At 39.1% G+C, this 17238-nt stretch overlaps 1 protein-coding gene across 42 annotated transcripts in view; it reads right to left on the bottom strand.

The window, feature by feature from the left end:
- The window catches only part of CLASP2 (cytoplasmic linker associated protein 2), a 140701-nt gene that overhangs the window by 50192 nt on the left and 73271 nt on the right, over positions 1-17238 (bottom strand). For 34 of the 42 annotated variants that reach the window (XM_064169650.1, XM_064169628.1, XM_064169636.1 and 31 more), the window contains 10 exons: positions 16598-16677; positions 12526-12618; positions 11463-11608; positions 9887-10022; positions 6841-6911; positions 4833-4892; positions 3578-3655; positions 2850-3017; positions 2185-2240; positions 844-1014 (listed from right to left, as the gene is read on the bottom strand). In XM_064169650.1, the coding sequence (XP_064025720.1) occupies positions 844-1014; positions 2185-2240; positions 2850-3017; positions 3578-3655; positions 4833-4892; positions 6841-6911; positions 9887-10022; positions 11463-11608; positions 12526-12618; positions 16598-16677 (1059 nt within the window). The remainder of the gene's footprint in view (positions 1-843; positions 1015-2184; positions 2241-2849; positions 3018-3577; positions 3656-4832; positions 4893-6840; positions 6912-9886; positions 10023-11462; positions 11609-12525; positions 12619-16597; positions 16678-17238) is intronic. The other 8 variants (XM_064169630.1, XM_064169669.1, XM_064169667.1 and 5 more) reach the window with 1 other exon arrangement.

The raw sequence follows: 17238 nt of genomic DNA, 5'->3' as shown, positions 1-17238 counted from the left end.
CTTAAGTGTATCCTAGCATCTCCTCAAACATGAGCTAAACCCTAAGAGTTAGAAGAATGGTAATGGTTTCTCTGTCTTTCCTGTGATTTTCTGCAATACTGAGGACATACCTCCTTGGTGATCCAGATGGCACATAAGAGGAAAATAACCCCAAGTTCTGTAAACACAGAACCTCACTGCCCCCATTGCTATCCCTACTGTATAGATAACCTACAAGGAATAAAAATGTGCCCCTATTCCTCTCCACTTACTGGAGAGTCTACCACCACCAAACACTTTTCTGAACTCTAATCATTTGTAGCACTTGATAACATTTAACAGCAAGTATTGCTACCAGTGAACACTTCCCTAGTTAAAAATATACATGTAGTGCCATCAACAAGCTTAGGAAGAAATCTTTGAAATCAGTGTTGTGTATTAGTGTATAAAGCATGAAGAAGCCACCACTTAACTTCTGGGATGTCACTTAAGTGTTGTAAAATAGTCAGCTAAAGAGCTGAAAAAGTAAGAATATCTGAAAGTCCTAACATGAATTCCCCCTATTAATTCTGGGAAGAAAAAAGCCATATTCACCACCTGCTTTTAAGTGAAGGTACTGCTCCTTCCAATGCTGGATGCTAATTCCAGGTTAATGCATTTAAAGAGCATAGTATGGACATATTCTTTGCATCAGCATACGAAAAACAAAGCATACAGCAAGGCTGGTAGCTTACTTCCAAACACCTGCTCTTCTCCAATACTCCAATGCTACAAAACCACAAACAACTGTTCAAATGCTAAAGTGTTTCCCCCTAACTTTTTTGATCAAACTGTATGACAGCAGCATGAATATGTTTCCTTTACCTAGTGAAGCATAAGAGCCTGGAGGCAGCCCAGCTGCTGACAAGCGCCCAGCTCCAGCTGTCTGTCCAGCAGCATGGCGGGCTTTCGCACCTGCCGCAGCGTTAACGTCGATGTCACTGCGAGACCTCTGCAGAGTTCCTGGGCTTGGAACGCTCTTGCCACCCCCTGAAACTAGCAAAGATTACAAATGAAACAGCATTACAAAATTAGCTGATAAAGAATACAATTAACTGTATTTGAAAGACAAAACATTTTCTATTACTGCAGTGTGCCTGCGTAAAGCACAGAAAAGAAGGTAAAAAAGTGTAGGTCAAGCCAACATTAAATAAAACATGACTGAGGCTAAGCAGCAAGCTAGAGCTGATGTTACCATGAAATTCAGATAAAGAATAGATCATTTCACAGTAGTATTTATCTTCACTTCTGCATGAAATTTCAGCCCTCTAATACAAACTATGTGCTCCCACCCTAGTACCAGTGGCACCATTCCCAGCATTGATGTTATCTATTACATTACTGAATGCTTCACAAACCTAAAGCAATTCATAGCATCCCTTATAATGAATGCAACATTCCCAGACATAACAGCTAAGATAATGCCAGAGGTAAGATGAACACATAGCTTGAACTGCTTTAGGGTCTACCCTACTTTTTATATTCACCTCCTATTTACTGAGCGTTAACTATTTGCTTCTGCCAATATCAACCACTGGTTTATGTCTTTAAAACTTGATACCACCTGAACAGTTTCAGTATCCAAAAAACAAGGACTCTGAGTTACTGGCCATTTATAAAATAGAGTTCATGGATTTACACCACAAGAGTTATGAAGACATTATGTGAGAAGAAGTCAAAAATATCTAATTATGAAAACTCAAGAGAAAATTAAACTCTTGCAATTACAAAGCTGTGGTTTTGTTCTTGTTGTTGGTTAGTTTTCTTTTTTGGTTTTTTTTGTTTGGTTGGTTTGTTTGTTATGAAGAGCAGCAGCTACACAGCAATAGATGAAAGGCACATTTCCACTTGTTGCAAGCCTAGTAATCATGAGCAGACCAGAAAATAAAGTTCATTCTAAGACAAAACTCCAAGACAGATGATGCACTAATAACACCAATACATAGCAAATTATGTTATACTTGCAGCAACTGAAAACATATCAAATCAAGTGAGTACGAGGCCATCTTAGCCCCAGAAGCAGTTTGCAGTGTTACATACCATTATACAACTTGGAAACAGAGTAAATTCTTCTGACAGTAAAATTTTAAGCTCCATTTTAAAGTTTTAATTCAGAAAGCATGAAAGAAAACTAGTGTGCACTGCACTACAGTGCTGCTACCTTACCTCTGCCTGCAAGGCTTGATGAGCTGGCTGCAGACCACTTAGAAGATAGAGGCCGACTAGAAAAACAACAATAAATAAATCCAGAAATGAAGTATATCTCATACAGCAGATCCAAAAGGCCAAAGTAAGAGAGAAAAAATAAAATCTTTGGTTCTTCTCTCCTCTTTAGCCATCTCAGCAGATTTTAGATACACTAAATACATCATAAAATGAATGATACAGCTGATCTTTTCTATTTCATGAATTTACATATTCACCACAAACCTTGAATCCTTTGGTTACCAACAGGCACACTTTGCTAACACAAAGTTAGGTGTTCCAGACTAACTAAGAAGTAACACCATTAATTCTTTATCCTACACTTATTCATTGCAACAGACTGCTGGACATCAATATGTGAACTTTGAAGATATTTTAGTGTATAAAAGACAATTTAAAAATAAATATATGAATGCAAAGAGCCTGCTAAAATCCAGTTCACAACTGCCCTTCCCTGTTAGTTTGCTGTGGTAATTTTTCACACAGCAAAGCACAATAAAATACTTTAAAAAAAATAATGACAAAATACAATGGCAGCTTTTCTGAACTCCACAGAAGCCTGGCTGATGGGCTTCAGAGAAATATTTCTTGTTTACAGGCTCAAAAATAGTTTAAGTGACTCTTACTTGAGGCTCTCCTGTGAGCTGGAAGATGACCTGTCTGACTGAGGGAGAGACGCTATACTGCCAGAATTCTTCAAGTAGGTCTGGAGGCTTCTTTGATAGGGTGGCTCAAGAGAATTGTACAGAGTCTCAGCCTCACTAGGAAAGTGATTTCTGAGACCTAGATAAGCCCTGCAAAACAACAGAAAACCACATGTAATTGCTCTGCATTTTCTTCAAAGTGTGGAGTACAGAAGTAAACATTACCGAATGAACCAGGGATGGGATGCAAAGGAACTCAGACTGAAAACATGCAACATATGCAATAGTGCTCATCACATTGTAGAAGAAACCAGCCAAAGAGAATTATCTTCTCAAAACAACAGAAACTCATTCTCTGAAACTGTCACATTCCCTTACTGATTCTGTATGGAAGTAAGGGAAAGTCTTTTCTAGCTCACTCAGTTATCAAAGTGGTGTTTAATACTTAAGGGGGGCTAAGAATGATTGTGCAGCAGCATCAACCTTTAAGACTCCTCTTTCAGCAGAAGCCTCAAATGCTGGCTGACAGTATTAACTGCCTCAACTTGCAGAATGTCTTCTCCAAAAGACATGAATTCAGGACATGAATTTTCAGCCTGAGTGGTGTCCTCCTCTTCAGCCATAGTCAGCCACTTAGCAGGGATTAGAGCCTTCTTGCAATCAACATAGAAATTACATTTTTTTCAGAGTAAAAAAAAGTCAAAACTCACTTTCTGGCCTCCACTCTTGCTTCTGCATCAGCATCGTGAATGCCCTTCTTGATTGTTTCAACCAAGACAGCTGCATGCCTAGAAGACAGACATTGTTCATGCCATTTCATTACTCCAAGTTCCATTTCAAGTATTAATGTCTTACACTTGAACGTGTCCCAAGTAAACACATCTTTCCAACACATGAAGGAAGCAAACACTTAAACACTGATGACACTTTTGTAAAGGTTTAGGTAAGTTTACGTCTTCAACCTACAAGAATTATAATCTACCTCTGCATTATCATCTACTTTTCACATCCATCTGTTGCACATAAAAATACCTTTTGTCAAGACCTCTACTTTCATGAAAAGAAAAAACAATTTGCTCTACTATATTAAAGGTCAGAAAAAAAGTTAAGAAGATTAACTTTGCTTTCCTGAAAATTCACCTCTGCAATCTTTTTGGTTTATGACTTCTGAACTTCAGCATGTGCTCTAAGAGCAGCAAGACCTCCATTAGAACAACCCACAACAATGATGATAAATAGACTTTAATTCAAGACACATTTGGATTTCTGTTCTTTCTGTATTGGTGTTTTGCTGGTCAGTTTTTGTTTTGCCTTTTTTCTGGAGGAAAGAATGTTGTTTGGGATTTTGTTCTTTGGTCTTTTTAAATACAGATATACACACTGACAAATCAAATGATGTCCCATATCTCCCTTTCTCAGGAGTTCCTCCAGGTGACTGGAGTTGGATGAGCTATTCAGAGCCTTCTCTGGAGGCCCTGCAGTCCCTCTGCTCTGATTCTGTGCTTACATTACAAATTCTGCAAAGCTGTTTTCTACCTATGCAGTAGAGCTATAGCATGCTCTTAGTCATTAGCAGAAGAAGCCCTCCAGCCCACCCAACTTGCCCTCTTCTACAGTAAACACACGTTTCCTCCTTCCAGGATAGGAGAGATCATTCCTGTGCATCTTTGCTGCACAGGGCATGTGATACAAATGGAACACTGGTGTGCATTGCTCATGTGATACGGGAAGAGGTAGAGCGTGAGGAAAGGAGGCCAACACAAAATACATGCTGAAGGATACAACTTTCTTCCTCCTTAGAACTCCAATGAGCCACATGATCTGCTGTGCTAGGAAGGTTGTCTATACTAGAAAGGCTGGCCAACACTGAACAACATAATCCAATTAAAAGGATTCAGTGAAAAGATTTCTGTCTTAAAATTCATTAGCAGTTTATTCTCTGGGAAAAAGCACAGTGGCCCATACCTTTCCAAAGAATGTGTCTGCCACTCTTGTAACAACAGGTCTAAAAATTCAAAGGAACGCCTAAAAAGACAGAACAAAAGGTTATAATTAATACTAATTTCTCTAATGTGCTTGCAGAATAAACAGTAACTTTATTCTTTCCCCCTGAGGGAAACAAACACATGAAAGTACATTTACCTGTCATGTAAGGATACTGGTCACCCTACTGCAAAGCTAAAATATTCTGTAGAGAAAGCAACCACAAAGACTTAACTAATCCTAAACTTGAAAAAACATCAATGTGATTCAATTCATCATCTGCTGCTCAGGTCGTGTTGTTACACATAAGCTACCTAAGTTTTATCTGCCCTAAGTAACAGACAAAAAGCAGTCAAACTTAAAAATGATATAAAGCATAGAATTTTAATGTAAAAAAAAAATCATTTAAAAAACATGACTTCAGCTACTAGGTCACAACCTGACATTTCTTTGGTGGTCTACGTCTGCCAGAGTGTCCCAAATATTATTCCCACCCTTTCATCTGTCACTGCTGAATATGTAGCATAAAGGAAAACCCAAGACTCTTAGCACAGGACTCTGTATAGAAAGCACTCATAAAGATTTGCTGGCACTGTACAAACCAAGTTATGTAACTTTACTCATCAATCCAGAATTCCTGACAATTTAGCAGAGAACCATTAGGAAAAGGCATATTTCAAAGCATGTCTGAAGCTAGAGTCTTGTGACCAAATCAAAGCAACATGGATTAGAAAGGTGTAGATAACAAGTCTTCAAAAAGATAGTGTACTCTGTTGCCCAGAACTATTACTTTTTGGGGGTTTGTTGCATCTTTGACCTGTGCTGGTGAGAGGCAAATTTCATTCTTATTCTCCCCAAATCCTCTAGACATCTATGAGGCATGGCAAGAAACTGGACTGCGAACCACAAGTACCAAAGTCATCTATAGTCATCAGCAAAGCTATTTAAAGCAAAGGCACTCAAGTCCTGTGAACTGTTTTGGAACCAAACCAGAAGTTAGGACAGGTGAGTACAATCTGGGTTTAAATAATACTCATTTTGAATGCAAATAGAGCTTGCACTCAGAGCAAGTCACTTAAATACTCAAGCTATTTCTTGTATACACATGGCAATATCACTCTTGGGGCTACGGTGGGTCCAGGAACAGCATTAACTGCTTCTTGTGAGATTCTGTGCAAAAAATGACACCATTAATCAGCAACCAATTCATCTTGCCAACTGCCAATCCAAGTGCCCAAATATGTTCTTAGAAAAACAGCAGAATGAAAATGCACCACAGCTGTTAAACACAACACGTTGATACACCACATCCTACCTAAGGTAGCAGTCACTGCCTCAACTCCACCGTCCTCACCAGGGTAGGTTTATTATGGGCACAGCATCAGACAACCTAATTCCATGCATTCAGACTGCATTGCACAGAGGTTACTAAGTCCTCTGGCATCGAGAGAACAAGGTGCTGGCACACACTGCATGCAGCATGCTGTAGTGTTTCAATAAGAGCTAACTTTACCAGGCCTGTTAGGTCTGGCCCTCACAGTAGCTAATTGGCTCAGGCTGGTTCTTGCAGATGTGCATCTCCTGTGTGTTGTCAACACTGGTGGTGTTGGCTCTCACTAGACTGAGCAACACTGCTTCAACTACAGCTTTCTACACCACCTCCAACCCCCACCACACTTCTAGTTTTAAATCTGAAGCTATTTTTTCTAAACAGTGTTAGAAACATTTTAAATTAGAATAAATAGGCAAAAGGATACATAGACATTGCTCCAGTGGAAAGCACCACCATTAGGAAGCACTCAATAGAGAGAACCACTCCTCAGTACCATCTGAAGTTCACTGAAGTTCCTTTCTCTGTCATTTACTGGATAACAGTTCTGTGTATTCAGACTTAAGGGCCACAAATTTCAGATCTCTTTATTTTCAGTACACAATGAGCAAATTTAAAAAAGCACAACCTTTGATCATTTGCTATTCATAAGGTACTCACCTTCTAACTGCAACTGATTTTGAGGTACAGTTGCTTGTTATTAAAGGTATAAGTCGTGGCACATGGGTATGCTGGAGAGAAAAAAAAAGAACCAAAAAAAGAAAAAGGAATATCTGTTAATGAGAAAAGCATTCTTGAATTTGTACTGTGATAATTAAGTCAAACAGAATAAGCAACAGAACTAAACCTGCATTCTTTTCAAATGCTTCATGAACCTAAATATAGAACAATACTAAAGACTGCTGCTAGCACATCCATTGATTAAACCTGTTTTTCTCCCAAATGTCAAGCAAAAAGCACTTGCCATGCCATCAACAATCACATCATGGTGTGTCATAGTTAGCTGTCAGCAGTCATCTAGGGAGACTCATATCTAAGTATCCCCTCAAAGGAGTTGTAAGCAGATGTTAGATTAGTTTTGCCAGAGGAAAAAAGCAACAGACATTCAGTCTTAAAAATGAGTTATGGAGCAAAAAGCAAATCAATCAGTCTGAAGCCATGGCCATTCTTTCTGAGATCAACTGATCAGTGATACAAAGGGCAAATTCCTTTCAGCACAAAATATGTCAATAAAATAATAAAAGCATAACACACAATATGGAAACATCTAACATCCTCATGGGAAAATTCTTGAGCTACCATTGAAAGTGGGTAACAAACTACATAAAATCCAAATGTAATGCTTCACATCTCAGAATTAGAACAGTCTTACTCCAGCTTATCTTCACTAACTGTAGACAAAGTATTAACATTTTAATTCCAAGTATGGGTAACATGGCTCAACAAATCTGAATTCAGTTCATTTCTCTATTCTTTCCTCAACTACAATGCCTAAACTAGCTCTCAGTACAGTGTGAAGCTGTAGCCTATAAAACCCAAACGGTTTAGAAAGTACAGTACTGAACCATTTTTAGTATGATGCAGACTTGCTCCTTAGGTTATTGTGGCAAGATAGTATAACACAAATCACCAATAAGTCAGAAAGATAATTATCAGCTCTCAGAGTACTGCCAACTTCTGAATTAGGAGGGAATTAATCCAAAAATCTGGAAGAGCTTCACAGTTGCATTGCTTTGTACTGCTACACTTTAAGACAGGATTTTAGGGGAGTTGTTAGTACTTTGTGTAGCTTCCAATTTGAAAAGTGGCACATGACTGCCAGAAAAGGGAACAATGAGCAGTACTGGGTAAAGAATGAAGTGATTTTACAGATGGAGAAACCTGTATGTTCCAAGCCTTTGGAGCTTCTGACACAGTGATTTCTACAAAGTGTTTTGCAAAGGAACCAAAGCCTCAGGCTTGCTTACATTCAGCTTTAAGACTGCACATTTCATCTGTTACCCCTTTAAAGCTTTAATGCTGGTTGCCTTCCTCCCAAACCACCTTGCAGCTCAATCACCAAACCCCATGCCCACCTGCCTCAGGAAGGAATCTTCTGCCACAATGCCATCCCATATGCTCCTTCCCCATCTCCTTTTTTTTTTTTTTTAAATTAATCTCCTGATTTAGTAACAGTCAGGAATGAGAAAACAGACTGGAGCATAAGAACTGACTGGGTAAGAAATCTGGAATCCAACAAAGGCATAAAGATGAGCTGCGGCTCTTCAAGATCCTTGCTGTGAGAGCGAGACTGTAACACACCAATTAGACACTCAAGCACCAGGATGTGAAGTGGTTGTCAGTGGATTCTGGCAGGAATTTTTGAGTGAAGTGCTGACTCCAAAAGTTGTAATGGCTCAGACTAAATATTCTACCAATCCCACAATCCCTCACTAACTCATTTGGTCTGAAGGACACAAGTCCAAAGGAATTCTGCACTGTGTTTGACTGATACTTCTTTATCCACTGACATCTGGAGTTTTTTTTGGTCAGAACACCTCATAAAAGCCACCACAGGCTGTGTATTTGAACACTACAGATCAGATATTCTCCCTTCACTGCAAGCTGAGATCAACAGAAGTTCAAATGAAGTCAGGGCAGCTATAGCCAATGTGTAGGGTTGTCTCTGACTGAACTAAACCAACAAAGTCAATTTACTAACATCACTGGTCAATTTTTATCTCATGCTACCTTTTGGGGGGTTTGTCTCTTGTAAACACACAGGAGAGTTAGTTTCTTACATGCCTGAGGTAGTCTAAAACAACTGTAAATGATGTTGTTCTCTTCTGTGTAAGATGCCCTGTACCATTAGCCATCTCACACTACATTCTAAGAGTCTGGAGTAAAAAATGCTAACAGATCTTAGTCCAAGTGCTGATGTAAAGGTAATGCACATGCTCAGAGGCATGAGGAGGCAGAATAAGTAGAGAAACCAAAACATACTCTGAACGTCAATAAAAGGTGCAAGAGATTAAACCACTCAGGTTTCCAAAAACGTACAGAATTAAAAGCACAGATGACATCTGCTGAGCAGTTAAGCATCCAGCATTAAGAGTATCACAGCTCTCTGCACCAAGGACAAACTGCACCAGACAATATTCTGGTGACTTCAATGAACATCAAAAATTGCAAAATTCTGAAGTTACCAGGGACACCTTAAGTGAAACTGAAAGACTGATTCCCAAGAGCTGCTAATGGAAGGAGAGACACATGTACCCATGTGTCCTGCCTTACCTGGAACACCAGCATACCAAGCTAATTTAGGTGCCCTGACGGTCAGAGGCAAGGTGAAACCTAATGCCATACATTTCCAGCTTGACAGCAATTTCAAGCACGTCAAAGTTTGATTCAGCAAGAGCTTGACCCACTACTTCAACTTTGTCTTTTCCAAAGAGACAGTTAAAAGCAGTCACCCTTTGAAATATGCCTACTTTTTTACCATTACATTACCAAAAAGATGATGAAAGCACACTAACTTTTCACACCAATTTCTCCATCTTTACAATGGTAATGCTGCAAACTGGTTTCCATAATTAACACTGGCCCACTTGTGAGAAAAACACCTTCCCCATTTAAGAATGATTTATAACCCTGTATTTCAGAACTGTAAATCTCTCTGCTAAGAACTGGATACTCCTAGCAGGTAAAGCAAGAGTGGAGCACCTACCCGAATAATGAATCTAATGGCTGCACACCCAGAAGTTGCCATCACTTTGGCGCTGTTGGGAACCAGATTAAAAAGAGTAGGCACGATAGCTTCAGCGCCATGATCAAACTTGTTTCCCAGAACAGTTGAAAGATGGCTACATAAGAAAAAGAAATACAACTTGTTAGCACAAATTCAGTCTCTTGAGACTTCCAATAACAAAGTTCACTGGACATTTTAAAGACTTCTCTTCCCAAACAGAAGAATTTCCTAATTTGATGATTTCCAAGCTATTGCCTCATTAAAAATGTGGGGGTTTGTGGCACGTTTTTCTTACTTAACAGACACATTAGTAAGTTAAACACAAATAAATTTCATAATGAAAAACAAATATCACAATGTGAAGGCTAAAATTCGTACATCTACATAAAATATTTTTCTAGTTTTAATTTCTCCACGCTTTCAGAGTGCATAAACCCAAAAATCCCGTGGAAATTACTGTCTGAAGGTTGAGTTTTGGTATTTTTTTGTTTGTTGTTGGGTTTTTGGTTTCTTTTTTTCATCTGAATGCAGGCAAAACTACTGAATTTCATGTACTACCCACCCATGAAATCTGACTCCCCTGCTTATTATGGCTTCAATTGTAACAAATATACAAACACATACAACAGAGTAGTTTAATTGTTTACCGTGTGAGAACAAACACTTCCACCACGCAGAGAGTCTGCAGAAAAAGAACTGGCAGGGAGTAGCAACTGACACATGAAATATATCTCAGTTTTAGGGATCAAGAAGAATGCCAGCCTTTAAGGTGTGAATGAGGACAGTCACACAGCACTTTTACACCACTCCTGACTTGGTGTTAGGAAAGTTTAGCACTGTTTTTACAAAGCCTCACTTTCCCAACCATCCTTGGACAGTTGTATGCTACAGTAAGGTCCGCCTGTTCTGTTCAGTGAGGAGATCAAATTAGCAAAGGTGAACTCTGGGGCATATCTGCTCTGGATGGCCAGAGAAAAATCAGCCGTTACATGAATGCCTCACCAGAGGAAAAAAAGGCCACAGAAACCATGCAAGCAGGAAAGGCTGCTTTTGCAAAAGGTAAAGCTTGTTCCCCTGCCCCAGAAATTAATTAGTATCTCCAAGGTAAGGGTGAAGATCTTACTTCTGTTTAGCCACAGCTTCTGAAGTTGTCACAGACACAAAAGATGCTATTTCACCAAAACATACAAGGTTCAAACCACCAGGAGGCAGCTGACTGCTATAACAAGTAGCTGCAGTGAAGTCCTGTGCTAATCACCCCAGCCTAAGACTATCCCCCAACACGACATTAGTACTCTAGAGCAGTTTGCATTAACTTGCAGTAAGTACTCAGTATAAAGCTGGCAACTTGTTTTGCACATACAATCTACTACAGGGTTAGCAACTACATATATTGCCTACAAGAACAAATTCCTTTAAATGTTTCTTCTCATCTGAGCCTGACGTGAGTCTAAGTCATAGCATAGAGCAGTCCCTGCAACACATATAATGCATCTTCAGGTCAAGCTCATGCTCAGGTCTGGTGATGCACACACAGGCACACAGAGACACTTACGCTACAGTAATGCAGGCTTCTCTGACCACCTGGGAACGCAGGTCCTTGGCTGACAGCTTGAAAGCACCATCCAGCAACCGTAAATGCTGGAAGAAGCCATCGTACTGCGCAGCTCCAGCAACAAGCAACGACCGCACTTTCTTCAGCTAAAGAATCAAAGGCACTTAAGGTTAGCACACTACCAGCATACATTCCAAAAGCCAAATATAACAACTTCATGGCAAAAAATGTACATTATCACATCTTTAAAGCAAACGAGCATTCTGAAATGTATGGTAACACCTTTAAAGCAAAAGAGCCTTCTGAAATATATGGCAACATCTTTAAAGCAAACGAGCATTCTGAAATGTATGGCAACATCTTTGAAGTAAAAGAGCATTCTGAAATGTATGGCAACAATTTAAGAAGTTGTGAAGAAATTCTGAGGCTTCAATTCTCAAAGTAAAACCTCATACCCCAGTCTACAAAGACATATGTTTGTTCATCTTTTTTCCAAACACTATAAACCTGATAAAAAATACAAATATTAGATTCACACAAACATTTTAAGCCTCTGAGTAGAATCATCATCACAGGATGGCTTTGTCTGGAAGAGACAAAGATCCAGTTCCAAACCCGCTGCCATGGATAGGGAACACCTTCCACTAGCCTAGGTTGAGCTAAGTGATGTCCAACCTGGGTTTGTACAGCTCTAGGGAGGGGGCAACCACAACCTCTCTGGGCAACCTATTCCAGAGTCTCACCACTCTGCCACTGAAGACCTGCAAGAGGTACTAATTCTAGCAGTTTACCTGCAGAATAGGTAATTTTGCCTAAATGCCAAGTGAAACACATAAGATAGCTTCTAGAAATGTTTCCCCTTAAATGTTAGCAAAAGTTATTTCAGTCTTTTTTAAAGACTCAAACTTCTTTGTAATCCAGAAATTCAAGGTTTGAAATGAAAATGAATATTTATTCTATTATCTAGAGTGGCTTTAAGAATAAAAAGATTTTTTCAGTAGCTCACTGCCTGTGCTTTTATGCAATACAACCACCCAAACCCAAAACCCAGTAAAAAGCTTACCGCATTAGTTCGCTGATCCCAATCATGTTTGTCATCTGAGAGAATTTCCCTGATTTTGTTCAATGTTTCTTCAAGTTCTCGACTAGAATAGATCTGAAAGATTAAAAAATAAACCCCAAAATTTACATTGTTAATAGATCAGGTAACCTGATGAAAGAAAGCACTTTCAGAAGACTGAAAATCCAATTATAAGTCTGAAAATCTTCCCCCAGATATTTCAGAGAACTACGAGGTGTAAGTGGGTATTTAAAGCAAGTCTTTGAGGATATCACAGAGTAGGAAATATTCAATAGAATGCCAAAGAATAAATATTTTCCTCAAAGTTTTACCTTTGTGATGAGCTAATCACACTCAGAATGTTAACTCAACTTAAAAAAGCTGCATCTCTCCAACCTCACCCTCCATTTCTCTGACTAATGAACTTTGCTTCCTAACCCCCTGGCCGAACCTCCATTCTTCCTTGGGACTGGGGTAAGGTTGAGAGGGGTAGGGGGAAGGGCAGTTGGGAGCCCCTTCTGGGGACTCACCTTTTTGGAAGGGCTGCTGTGTTTCTGTACTACCTTTTACCTTGTCTACTTTTGTCTACAACTCTATATACTGTGAATATCTGCTTGTATATTCTGCTATGCTGTAAATAATAAGCTTCATTCAATTTCCAGAGCCAGCTGAGTCTAGTCTGGGTGATTTCCAAAGCAGGGGCAGGCAGGGAACACCCAAACCATCACATGAACTAAAACTGTGGTTTCATACTAATTACTTTCAGGACATCAGATTTTGTGACACTATTCAACCAACTTAGGTTGTCTCTCACCATCATCCGCCTCAGAACCATAGAATCAACCAGGTTGGAAGAGATCTCCAAGCTCATCCAGTCCAACCTATCACCCAGCCCTATTCAGTCAACCAGACTATGGCCTTAAGTGCCTCATCCAGTCTTCTTGAACACCTCCAGGGGCGGTGACTCCACCAGCTCCCTGGGCAGCTTTCACTCTGAGGGCTCTAACACCAAAAGAAAGCTAATATTGCAACAGAAAAGGCAAAAATGTGTCTAACTTATCACAAAGAAGTGAAATGCAACAACAAGGGAAGCAGGATCATGCCTTTTGGTGCCAGCTAACCAAGATCTGCCTACTGCACACTTAAAACTTAGTCCAAGGTTCTAGTCAAGGTACAAGTTTCTTTTGTAACCAGTCACAGAGTATGCTGTTAAAAAGAGCACATCTCTTGTTATCAGAGGCCTACACTGCAGTTACTGCCACAGGATGAAAACATGGCAGGCAACAGACAAACAGAAGCAAGACAGAGAATGGACATATCCTACCTAATTACATGCCTAGGCAAAGAATTTAATTTTTTCCCCTTTAATTACTGAACACAAGCAGAATTGGATCTCTTAAATGTCTGCTATTCAAATTGGCTTTGTAACAAGGAATTTAATAAATGACATCATTTTATCTTGCCCTGAAATTAAAACTGCAATTCCACTGAAAAATATCCCAAATTGTCAGAGCTGACCATGTCTAAATTAGTTTTCAAGGCATCACAAAATCACAGAACATTAGGGGCTGGAAGGGACCTCAAAAGACTAACCAGTCCAACTCCCGCCTGCCAGAGCAGGAGCACCTATACCAGATAATACTGGAACACAAAGTCTTGAACATCTCCAGAGAGGGACACCCCACAACTCCCCTGCAATAAAACATACTGTTTTGAATTATTTCTTTTGTCACTGCCCTTGATCAATTACTATTTTAGAAGGCCAGAATCAAGTTCTATGCCCAGTCAATAGCATATGAACAAAATGCCTATAAATTTCCACATCAGACCTGAATAAAGTGAGTAAATTTGTTGTGAAAGAAAAAATTCAATGGAAGTTAGTCCTAATAACCTCAACATGGCATTTTCTTCAATTTTGGCCAAAGTAAATTAACAGAGGTGTGAGAAGATGATGACTGTAATCTTAAATATAAAGGTACAATTCTCTCACCACAGTACTTGTCTTTTTGGCACATAGATCCATCAGACATCTCAAAATCACTCATCCTCTTCATAAATTACTGTTATCCATTATAGGGCAAGACACACACATGCACCATTGGAGGTAAGTGTCACATCAAAAGACAGAACATTTAAAAGGTCAAACACAAATAAGAGTAGTAACTATACAGATGGAAAGTACTTCCAACACAGAGATTACAAGCAAGGTGTGTGCAAATAATGTAACATTCCTAAAAGAAGAATAATGAGCAATCACTGAACGTGTTACTGGAAAGGAAGAGCTACCACTGGAGAATCACAAAATCACAGAATGTTAAAGGTTGACCTCTAGAGATGACAAAGTCCAACCCTGAAGCCAAAAGCAGCGTCACCTAGGGTAGAGTCTGAACAAGAACACATCCACGCGGGTTTTGAAACTCTCCAGAGAAGGAGAGTCCACAGAGCCCCCTGGCAGAGACTCTTGCAAGTGACTTAAACATACAAGCACCAAAAGTAACTCCAGAGTGCACATTTAATGCAGACTCATTTCAGCTTCACTCAGAATTGAATCTTGTTTTCCTTATGTCCAGTGTTCCTATTTTAAATAGAGCTAATACTGAAACCCACAAAGGCAACGAAAACAGGAAGACACAGGAGAGGGCACAGTAAACAACTCCCTTTCCCCATTCTAACAAGTCTCCTTGGCTTTCAAAATAACTTGGCAAATTGCAGATGATAAACATTTGTTATTCATAGGACCTAGTGTGGAAGCTCCTCTTACTTAGCATTTAATATGGTCTCAGAAGATGGGATCTTTTTTTTTTTTGAAAGATCAGAAATTGTCCACAAGCAGAAGCATGAAGCTGGACAGGAGGAAGTCATTATTCCTAAGAATGCTAAAAAGCACCCCACCTCTCGTTTTCTTGCCTGGAAAGGAGGTTTTTATTACATGCTTATCTCCTCAACTTAGGTGAGACATGAGATTAATAAGGTGAAAGTGTCTTTCATCTCCACCTTCTGCACATTACTAGGTCACTGATGTGCTGGTCAAGGAACATACAGTTACCTCACTTCTCCTGCAACTTGAGTAACTAGAAAACTGCAAATATTAGGGGACTGAATAACAAGCAACACATTTTCTGTGCTGTGGAATATGGCTCTGTTCAACATAACGGGGATCAACAAGAGCTCCATATTTTTGCCCTCTGAAGAACTCCCAACAGTGTAGAGTCAATAAAACAAAGCCCTTCAAGTGTAAGGCAAACACAGTATGACAGGTACCATGGAGGCAGAGTGTTCCTTCATAAAAGTAGAGAATACATCTGCATACAGAAGGAGATGTAATGAATCATTACACTATCATTGTGTGAAATAAAAATAGAATGAAACTGTATAGCAAGAAAAAGGAGCTGTACAAAATACTTCTGTTTAGGAACTCTGTCTTACTGCATTCTGGGTTACCTTCCACATTTCAACTCCTCAAGAAAAACTTAAATCCAAATAAATTTAAGAAGATACAAGCATGTTAAACAACTCAGCAGTGTAGAAATACTAAATAGGTGCAATTCCCACACTTGAAGAATGGAAATTAAGAATCTCATCTTTTAACCAAGAACTCAGAATTCTACAGGTTCATTAGTATTGAAATAAGCCACTAGAGCCTTTTTTTTATATCATTACAATCCAGGCAGATTTCAAAATACAATTCCTACATTTATAATTATCTGTCTGTATTATTATTATTATTACTACTTGATTTCCCCTTGAAATTGCAGTCCTACGTTTTCCAAATGCTTTCACTGTCTTTTTTGTATTAAAATATAATTTTCAGTAGCTCCCTGGAAAAGATTAAGGAAAGCAATAATGGATTTTAGTTGAAATATTATGTAATAATAACAGGTAGGACAGTAAAGGTGGGGAGTTAAGTAACTACGTGGAGAAAGTAAAGAGCTGTCCACAGAGACTACAAATTCAGAGAGGAGGAGAAGCAAATACACTTGCTTAGAAGACTTATAAAGTTTTAAAAGCAGGCCAGCACATACTATTGCAAATAGCATCTTTCTGGAATCAAACCTGAATACACACAGCATCTTACCTGTACAGTAGGAACATCTGTAAATGCCTTAATAAAATCATCCTCATCCACAGCTCCAGCTCCTCCTTCTTTTGAGGAACCTATAGAAATGAAAAATACTGTTAAATGTATGCAACTCAAGTCAAGGTTTTCAAACCAGTGTAAGCATTTTTTACAGTACCTACTTGCAAACAGTGAATATAACTTACAAAAACTCCTGAATATCCATCACACGGAAAACTGCAAGCCTTTGAATCTGGATTTCACTGTGCATAAAATCCAAGTTGAACTTTGGTTTTTTGCTTTCATAAAAGAAAAATTCTGAGCAATTTCCAATTTGACAAAATTAATGGCTTTGTTTCATTATATTTTGGTGTTTATTTGGAAATGTGTTTAGCTTAACAATCCTCCAGTAGCTGAATGCATAGAGCTACCAGACCTGCATCCTGATAACACAAGTGCTCCAACTGAACAGCCTTCCAAGCTATTTACCAAAGGAAGAGTTATTGGTCATTAAACAAAATTCTTCAGGATGAATGTTCACCTTAACACATCACAAGCAATCAGCCTTACAAGTTTGAGGGTCTTGTTATGCATTTTTCTTGCATGGCAGCCCTGAGTGATTCATTTACCTTGTGTTTCCAGTAATCTCATGAGGAGCT

The sequence above is a fragment of the Pogoniulus pusillus genome, chromosome 32, assembly GCF_015220805.1.
Source record: "Pogoniulus pusillus isolate bPogPus1 chromosome 32, bPogPus1.pri, whole genome shotgun sequence".
In the NCBI taxonomy this organism is placed as follows: domain Eukaryota; kingdom Metazoa; phylum Chordata; class Aves; order Piciformes; family Lybiidae; genus Pogoniulus; species Pogoniulus pusillus.
The sequence above is the reverse complement of the archived record's forward strand: the minus strand, read 5'-3'. Positions and strand labels throughout refer to the sequence as shown.